Raw genomic sequence first — 9,331 nt, 5'->3', positions numbered from 1 at the left:
TGGAGAAAGTCAGTGGAAGGCTTTGGATTGGTCAGGCTGGCGTAGACAGAACTGTCCTCCTCGTTACAGAGTTTGGGGTCAGTGGCAGGGAAAATGAGTGTGGGTATGTGTGAGTTTCTCAGACTAGAGGTATAAGGTTTGAAGGCTCTGGGGATTCGCTGCTATCACTTCCAGTTCAAGTGCCTAGATTGGTCAGAGCAGAACATTGACAGGTATTTACTGAGTACTTTTGAGGGTTCCAGACCTGTGCTAAGAAGGAAGTCAAACCACTGGATAGACCTGGGAATCCATTTCTGGGACGCTTTGAAATCCTTTGGGATATCCATATTGCAGTACATTGGGGTAGTGAGAGTTGGGGAATAACTGGGGGATACCCCTTTGCTACTGCTTGGTGCACAGAGTGGTGTCTTTGGGCAGGCAGTCATAGTACTAAGAATGCTTCCGGTTCTGAAGGGTGTGGAATTAGGAGGGTCAAAGTCCATCTCTCTACTTTCTAACCTGGTACCTGGAGGGATAGAGTTTCCTGCTGGTCGCTGGGGAAAGATAGGATCCAGTGGCCTTCCTTCCTCTACAGGTTTTTCATTCTAATTGGGTTTTCTGGCCCTGATTGCTGGGGTTGGGTAAGAAATGACCCTGAATTCCTGAGCAAAGGGAAGAGGAGGTTAAGTCTGAGGAAATCCAAACCTTATGAAAGGGAGCAAGGCCACTGAAGGCAGTGGCTGGAGGTCTGGAAGTGACGAACTTGTGTCAGGACTGACGACCATCATGGCTTGAAGGTGAGTGTCTGCTTATGTGTGTCACTTTGGCCATCAGCTACAGAAGAGAGGATCTGGGCTGTAGTTTAGGAACAAATCTGGTTTCCGAACTGAACATCGTGGAGTAGAGAGGATGACACTCAAGCCAGAACTTTGGCTCTCTAGGCCCAGAGCCAACCAGTGCTACCTATGCACGCTTCCTCCCACCACCCTTACTCCTAACCAGGCACGTTGAAAGCTGTCTCTGAAGAGGTCTGGACAGTCAGTCTGGGCCTGGCAGGAGGTTTGAGAATGAACTTGTCCAACTGGCACCCTGCCCCCCCCCCCCCAACATCCACCCCTTCATCACACACATTGTTGAGAGTCCTCCTAGAACAGAATTGAGTACAAGACCTTTTAAGGGTTGGAGGACTTAGCTTGGGGCTCTGAACCACAGGGATTTAGATGTTAGCTTCTTTCTGCATTCTTAATGTAGAAAGAGAGGTGCTTTCTTGGCTTTAGGTGATAAGAGATGGAGAATCTCAGTTTTTGCCTATGCCTTAGGGAAAAACATACTGGTGGGATGAACAGCCATGGGGGGAGTGGGGAGCAGTACTGCTTCAGTTTTGGATGAGCGAGTGCATAACCATACCTAAAAAAACATTTTATCATCCAGGGTATGCATACCCTTGAAAATATGGCATTAGCTTTTGAATCCAGATTTACATATGCCGACTCACAGGCTTTTTATTTATTAACAGTCTTAAAAACAAACATATTAAAAACATTTAAAAAGCAGTGCCCTGCTTACTATCTGGCACGTAATAGGCATTCAGCTTTGATGAGTGAATAAACATAACTGTCCATAACCAAACTGGGCCGCCTGGTGGGTCCCGCATGAGTTCAGGGGGCTGTGGTAGAGTTTCTAGTACTCACGGACAGAGACCCTTTGAAGGGTGGAGGCCTTTCCGGGAGTGGCCCTCTGATTTCAAAGTTGTGCCTCCAGTCAGGGTTGTGCCAGCTCCTCTACCTTTCCCAGAACCATCTCACCTTTCTCTGTTCTCCTAACTTCACCCAAGGAGAGAGCTTCTTCCTCTCTGTTCCCTTCTGGGTCCAGGTGGGCTTGTGCTGCCCTCTGTGGGTGATCTTGTTGCCTTAGTTTTGCCCTAGTCTCACTCCTGCCCCCCACCCCCACTCCATCCTCACTTCCCCTTTCCATTCAGAGTCCTGGACCCGGACGGGCAGCAGCCCTCCATTTTCATGAAACCATTCCAGTCAGCCCATGCGGAAGTGCAGTGTGGGCTCTCACCGCTTTGCTCCAAAACCTTCAGTGGATTCCCACTGCCTTAGTCTGACATCGAATCTCTCCACAACCAGCTCTTGCTTTCCTCCCCAGCTACCTCTTGCTACTCTTCTGCTTGAATCCATTACTTTAGCCAAACTGGGATACTAGTTTTTCCCAAATATCCGGCCTACTGCCTTTATCCCCTTTCTCACTTGTTTAAAAATACCACTTTTCTTCAAGATCTACAAAGCTGCCCATGACCTCTCTAATCCCAAGGATTCCTTTTGCCCCCTTTGCTGGCTCCTTTAGTTCTATTAGCATAATTCATTCAACATCTCTCACACCCCTTCCCTTATATTGTTATATATCATGTTCATTCATTTAATATTTAATTTGGAAATTTATTTTTGTAACCAAAGTAATCTTCATTGCAAAACATCCAAACAATACATAAATGTACAGAGCAACATGTGAAACCTGTTTGCCTCTGTTTTTCTCAATGTAACCACCCTCAGCTATTTGGTGTGCCTCCTTCTGGTAGTTTATTTTCTAAATATATGTAGCTGCACACATTTGGGGAAGGGCTAAAACATAAATGGACTCATATCACATTATTTTTGCTTATTTTCTCATTTTTAATGTTTTATTCATTTTTGAGAGAGAGAGAGAGCATGAACAGGGGAGGGGCAGAGAGAGAGGGAGACACAGAATCCCAAGCAGGCTCCAGGCTCTGAGCTGTCAGCACAAAGCCCAACGCGAGGCTCGAACTCACGGACTGTGAGATCCTGACCTGAGCTAAAGTCAGACACTTAACCGACTGAGCCACCCTCTTGCTTTTTTTAACATAAGGGTATATACATTTGTCTTGAAGTTTTTCCAAATTAGCATAGATATTTTTAATTGTATTAAAAATATTGCATAGCATAATATTTATTCAAAATAAAACACATTTGTCTAGAATCTGTTATATGGGGGGTACTGTACAGCTAGTACCTGGGGGACTCCAGACATCACAACCTTGTCCTTGCCATCAGTGAGATGGCTCTTGAGAGAAAGGGAGAAGTGAGGCACACATAAATAATTGCAACACAACAGAAAATAACATCCCTGAGTGTATGCTGGAAGTTCAGAAATAAGTAACTTCTAGCTAAGGGAATCAGGACTTTACAGAGGAAGTGATATTTGAACTTGGTTTGGAGGAAGCTTGACAGGTGAAGGAAGAGCATGAGCCAGGGCACAGAGATGGAAACACATGATGAAGGTTGATCTGATGCCAGATCACAGTCCATGAGCAGGAAGGGGATTTGCTTCAATTCATAGGTGTTTAATGAGCATCTATGTGTCAAACACCATATGAGGCGAGGCAATAGAACACAGAAATGAGAAAGATGAGGTTGCAGTCTTTAAAAGGCTTTTAGTTTAGTGGAATAAAAGCCAAGTTTGGGAAGGCAGATAAGGACCAGATAGTGAAAGCTTTCAACTGGCATGTCATGGAATCTCAATTTGATTCATGGGGCAATGTGAGGCTGTAGGCTCCATGACAAGCTGAGCAGACTGCAGCAGTGCACAGAATGGGCTAAAGTAGGCTGGGGATGAGGGGCTTAGAATGTTCTTCCTTTCTTTTTTTAAAAACAAGACAAATTTCACTTCTACCTCAATTGGAAAGTATCTGGTGGTAGGCAGTCCAGGTGTGGTGGCTTTACAGTTATCAGGGCTGAGACTTCTTTTTGCTTCACCAGCCTCACACATAGCTTCCTCCTCATGGTCACCTCATGCTCTAATGTGGCTGCTAGAGTGTAATTCATCTCAGCTACATTCCAGACAGCAGAAAAAAGGAAGGGGGAAGGAGCCTGGGGGGAGGAAGAGGAGCACACAATGACACACTTCTTAGCTAATTCCCACTAAGGGCCTTGCTGGAAGTCCAGGATAATATTTCCAACACTTCTGTTATGACTTACTGGCCAGAACTTAGTCACATGGACTTATCCAGCTTTAAGGAAGACTTGGAAATGTAGTTTTGTAGATTTTTTTTTTCATTTGAGGTATAATCTGCATGCAGTGCAAGGCACAACTCTTCTATAGTTTGAGAAGTTCTGACAAATGTACATACCATATAACCCACATCCCTATCAAGATATAGAGCTTTCTATCATCCCTAGAAATTCCTTCCTGAGGGGGTCTTAAAAAAATGTTTTGATGTTTATTTATTTTGAAAGAGCGAGCATGAGCAGGGGAGGGGTAGAGTGAGAGAGAGATAAAGAGAAAGAATCCCAAGCAGGCTCTGTGCTGCCAGTGCAAAGCCTCACGCGGGGCTCGAACTCATGAACTGTGAGATCATGACCTGAGCCAAAATCAAGAGTTGGGTGCTTAATGGACTGAGACACCCAGGCACCCTGAGGGGGCTTTTTCTTTTTAAACAACCCCAAAGAGCTAATGAGAGCTTAAATAGGGTAGTAGCCTTGGGAATGGAAAGAAGGCATGGAGAGGCAGTGGAAGGAGAGTCCAAAGGAGAATCATTAGGTGTGGGAGATGAGAATCTAGAAGAATGCTAATAGCAGAGCCACTAACAGAAACAAGATTGGGAGAGAAGTCTGGGTTGTTACCGATGGGATGGAAGGAAAAAAAAGGAATGAGTACAGTACTGGGTGTGTTGATCTGAGGTGCTGGTCAAACATGTAGGTTGAGATACCAAGTAGGTAGTTGTATCTAGAGTTTGTGAGGGCATTCAGAGCTCAACTGCATCAAATACCAGAGAGATGCTAAAGAGGACAATGGAAAGACGCCTGGATGGCTCAGTTGGTTAATCTCAGTTGGTTAATCGCCCACACTTCTGATTTTGGCTCAGGTCATGATCTCACGTGAGATTGAGTCCCACGTCGGGCTCTGTGCTAACAGCCCAGAGCCTGCTTGGGATTCTCTCTCTCCCTCTCTCCCCATCCCGTACTCTTGCTCTCTCTCTCTCAAACATTAAAGAAGTAAGACAAGGGACCAAGAAATGACCCAAGAATTTGGTGACTTTGAGCTCACTGATAACTTTTTGAGGGAGCAGAATTCAGATGCCAAGGCCTGAGTGGGCAGTGAGGGTTTGAATCATGCAGAAGGGGACTGATTGCATTGCCCGAAATAATTTAAAACCCCTCTTAAAAACTGCAGTCCCTTGGGGTGCCTGACTGGCTGATATTGGAGTTGAGTTCAAGCCCCACACTGGGCAAGATAAATAAAAATAAAAACTGAGGTCTTTGCATAAGCAAAAGGGAGCTGCCCTTTTGACAAACTTGTTGATGAAGGGAGGAAGGAGATGTTGGTGTCGGGAAAAGATCAGGGATTCACCCTATCCTTACAGGAAAATACCTCCTGACTCTGAAATTAACTTTCCAAAGGACAGGGAGATGGGACAGCTAGCTACCTGTCTCCTTTTGGATATATGACCTCCAGAAATTCAAGCTGAAGGGCTGGAAGTGGGAGAGGGATGCCATCTCTAACAACTGCTGGGGGGGGATGGGGGGCAGCCAGACACTGCCAGGACAGGTGTGAAGAGACCTATCTTAAGAGTAAAGAGCAGAGAACAAACACGCTGGACTCAGGCAATAATGGGTTTGAATCTTGTCTCTGTCGCCACCTAGCTAGAAGACCTTGGGCAAGTTACTTAACCTGAGCACCCAGCTCCTCGTCTGTAAAATGGAAACAATTATGCCTACCTTTCAGGGTGGTTTTGAGAATTACAGACTTGCAAGTGACTGGCACACAATAGGTCATCATAAGTGGGTGCTATTCAGTGATCCAGCCTCTCACTAAGGGACAGAACGGCAAACGGAGGGGTCAAAATCCGCAACCTCACGATCTTAGAGGGTAGGGAGGGCTCCCAGCAGCCTCCTCCCTCCAGGAGGTGGGGACAAGGTGGAGGAAGGGCTGCTGGAGGAGGAGCTGGCGCGTTGCTACCCGCCCTGTCCCGTCCAGTCCAGCCTGGGCGCCAAGGGAACCGCTGTCCTAGCCGCCGCCACCCGAACAGCCTGTCCTGGTGCCCCGTGCCCTGCCCCGCGTCCAGTCATGACCCTGCGCCCCTCACTACTCCCGCTCCGTCTGCTGCTGCTGCTGCTCAGTGGGGCGGTGTGCTGGGCTGAGGCTGGGTTCGAAACCGAAAGTCCCGTCCGGACCCTCCAAGTGGAGACCCTGGTGAGGAGAGAGTGTCCTGGGGCTGCGGGAGCTGGGCCTGGGGAGGGAATGAAGGGGTCTAAACGAACCTGGGAGCGGGTAGGCGAGCAAGTGTGGGAACTGAGTTGGGGGGTGGGTACCGGGTCTAGGGACAGGAACGGACCTTTGGAGGATCCTGCGTGACTCCTGTAGTCCGATCATAGGTGGAGCCCCCTGAGCCTTGCGCGGAGCCCGCTGCCTTTGGAGACACGCTGCACATACACTACACGGTGAGGGATCTGGGGGGCCGGGGCGGGGCCTGGGAGGGGGCGGCGCCCTGCTGGAACACGTCAGCGTTGGCTGGGACACGTGGCAAGCGGTTCGGGAGTAAGTTGGGGCTCCGGGGTCGTCGAGCACGTGGCGGGGGGAGGGGCGCTCTTCTTCCCGGCCCATTTCCCCTCCCAGCTCTTCCGCCAGTTCCGCCCCGGTGTGGGGAAGAGTAGGGTGGGGAGATCTCCGAGAAGTGCCAGCCCTTCGGGGCTTCCTGTTGCTTTCTACCCTGAGGGGAATGCTGGGCTGCAGCTGCCAGGGGGTTGCCGCCTGGCCGCCGCTGCCCAGGGGCGCAGGTGTGTGTGATGTGCGCCTGCTGAGAGAGAGGTACTAGGTGTGCGCTCTTGCTGCTGTCTCCCCCCAGGGCAGCTTGGTAGATGGACGCATTATTGACACTTCCCTGACCAGAGATCCTCTGGTTATAGAACTTGGCCAAAAGCAGGTGATCCCAGGTATGTGACCTGCGCCTCCCATTTTACGTCTCCTAACTTAAGCTTTCCTTAGCCTCTTCAATCTCTAAGTTACCTTGGAAGTGCCCCCACGACTCTCCCAGTCACGTCCTCAGGTTCAAACCCCACTTCTAACACTGCTTTTGCCTCACACCCCACTGGCAACCAGGCAGTTGAGAAATGGGGAGCTCAGTTGAGGGTCAAAGGGAGCCTTGGGATTTGGGGAATGTAGGGTAGCTTCCTGTTCAGTTGTGTCTTCTTCCTCAAGGTCTGGAGCAGAGCCTTCTAGACATGTGTGTGGGGTGAGTATCTGGGCAGGGGCGGGCTTGGGTACCCCCTTAGGATGGGTGGAGTTTTACTTTGCTATCCTTGTTCCTAGAGGGGGCAGAAGAATGTGGATAAAGGCTTTGCACTGGGCAGGTCCAGGTCATTGGGACCCCTAAGGGCATCCAAAGCCACTTTGCCTATCTGGCTGTGGGTTTTGTTGGAGGAGTTGAGGCACGTGGAGGACCTTTCCTGGTCAACCTACTGAGTGCTCAGTGGGAAAGTTCATGTTTTGGGGTGAATATCCAGAGAGTTTTGCTGGTGGGGCTTCAGATGGATTGAGGCCACTGGCCCACCTGGTCCCACCTCTAGCTGTGATTCACATTCCTTCCATCAGAGAGAAGCGAAGGGCAATCATTCCTTCTCACTTGGCCTATGGAAAAAGGGGATTTCCACCGTCCATCCCAGGTAATCTGACTAGGCCTCTCTCTCAGGTAATCCAAATACCCAGTCCCTCAGAGCTACAAGGAGCTGTACACTTTGTCTGGAGCTTGAGAAGGTCTAAACGCAGTTTGCTGAAAAGGACAGGGGCGGCCAGGGACTCCTGCAGGGCCACTGTTTTCCTCTTCAGGTCACCAACAGGGGCTAGAGACATATAACCTGTTAGGCCACCTGGCTTGCCCTCTAGCAGACAGCAACTTTATAGGGAGGAGACACCTGCTTGAACCACTTGGGTCTGTTGCCTGTGCTACCCCTTTCAGAACTCTAGACCTTTCTCCTGCCGCTTCTCCACAACTCCAACCTGTGTCGTTTGTGCAGCTGGCATGGCTTCTCACCACACCTCTACCCTTCCTTTCAGCCTCCATCAGGAAAGAGACAGTACAAATTATCACAGTCAAGTAATTCAAGACAAAGCAAAACAAAAAACAACTTGTAAAAGGCAAGCCTACCCTATAACTTCAAAAGCTGTCACAGGTCACTGCTGATATCTATACTTGAAGATCTGAGGCTGGACAGATTTCCTAAGATGCAGATCTCTTGCTTTGGGTTATAACAAATGCTCCATTAGCTAAAAGGTTTTGTCCTTCAGAGTATTAGTATAAAAGTTCTTATCCTAGTTACAACTGAGAGGGAAAACCGGAAAGAGGGTCATGGACTAAAGAGAAACTCTTTTACCCGAAGCTCTTTAATCTCCCCATTTCCAGTGTTTGTATTTCTCCCCTGACTCACCCCTGTTCATTCCCTGGCTCCTTACTTCTTAAGCCACCTCCTTCTTCCTCTCCAGCTCTTATGTTGAAACATCTATGTTTTCTTAGTAACAGTCACATCAGTGTGCTCATTGGTTGGTGCAATTTTTAAAACATCTAGGTTACATTCAATTAATTTCAGGCCTGCAAAGATTCTATCGATGTGGCTGTTTGGAAATGGAGTCATTAGTATAGAGGTTCTCTCACTTATAAATGGAGAACACCCTGTGGGAAGTTTCCCCGTGCTATCAAAAACCTGTCCCTGAACACAAGCCACACTTGTAGATTTGGGGCGAACATAACTACCAATAGACTCTGTTCATAACTTTTCTCTACTTTTGTCTAAAGGAACTTAACACATTTAAATCTTGCCAGCTTCATAGTTGTTGCTCTGGTGTGGCCTGCCCTTCCCCTGCTTTCATTTAGATTCTGAGCCCTGGATAAAATGCAGAGATTCTAACCCTCACCTCCTCTCTGCCTCCAGCGGATGCAGTGCTGCAGTTTGATGTGGAGCTGATTGCACTGATCCGAGCCAACTACTGGCAAAAGCTGGTGAAGGGCATTTTGCCTCTGGTAGGCATGGCCATGGTGCCAGCCCTCCTGGGCCTCATTGGGTATCATCTATACAAAAAGGCCACCAGACCTAAAGTCTCCAAAAAGAAGCTCAAGGAAGAGAAACGAAACAAGAGCAAAAAGAAATAATAAATAATTTTTAAAAATTTCTTTGTATTCTTCACCTGATACTTTCTGGGGCTACTTCTGTAAGTGGGAATGAGGAAAAGGGCTGAGGAGAAAGGCATTCTGAGTTGGATCTTGCCTGACGGGGTGTTTGGAGGCTTTGGATCACCTCTGCCTCTGCCTCTTCCTCCCGTCCTAACTTCCTGCCAAGGA

The 9,331-nt window shown here is 48.3% G+C and overlaps 1 protein-coding gene across 1 annotated transcript; it reads left to right on the top strand.

Moving 5' to 3' along the window:
* Window positions 1-5,001: 5,001 nt before the first annotated feature.
* Window positions 5,002-9,162, top strand: FKBP11 (FKBP prolyl isomerase 11). Its single transcript, XM_045463141.1, has 6 exons — window positions 5,002-6,192; window positions 6,375-6,440; window positions 6,845-6,932; window positions 7,198-7,231; window positions 7,591-7,661; window positions 8,925-9,162. Exons 1-6 carry the CDS (start codon window positions 6,067-6,069, stop codon window positions 9,140-9,142), a joined length of 603 nt encoding a protein of 200 aa, XP_045319097.1. The 5' UTR covers window positions 5,002-6,066; the 3' UTR covers window positions 9,143-9,162.
* The last annotated feature ends 169 nt before the right edge of the window (window positions 9,163-9,331 follow it).

This window comes from Leopardus geoffroyi, chromosome B4, assembly GCF_018350155.1.
Source record: "Leopardus geoffroyi isolate Oge1 chromosome B4, O.geoffroyi_Oge1_pat1.0, whole genome shotgun sequence".
In the NCBI taxonomy this organism is placed as follows: Eukaryota; Metazoa; Chordata; class Mammalia; order Carnivora; family Felidae; genus Leopardus; species Leopardus geoffroyi.
The sequence above is the reverse complement of the archived record's forward strand: the minus strand, read 5'-3'. Positions and strand labels throughout refer to the sequence as shown.

Bases quoted from the DNA above. Each gene is read 5' to 3' on its own strand.
- FKBP11 (XM_045463141.1), top strand. From the start codon at position 6,067: ATGACCCTGCGCCCCTCACTACTCCCGCTCCGTCTGCTGCTGCTGCTG. The intron at 6,193-6,374 runs GTGAGGAGAGAG...GTCCGATCATAG, and splicing joins CCCTCCAAGTGGAGACCCTG to GTGGAGCCCCCTGAGCCTTG. The intron at 7,662-8,924 runs GTAATCTGACTA...CTCTGCCTCCAG, and splicing joins ATTTCCACCGTCCATCCCAG to CGGATGCAGTGCTGCAGTTT.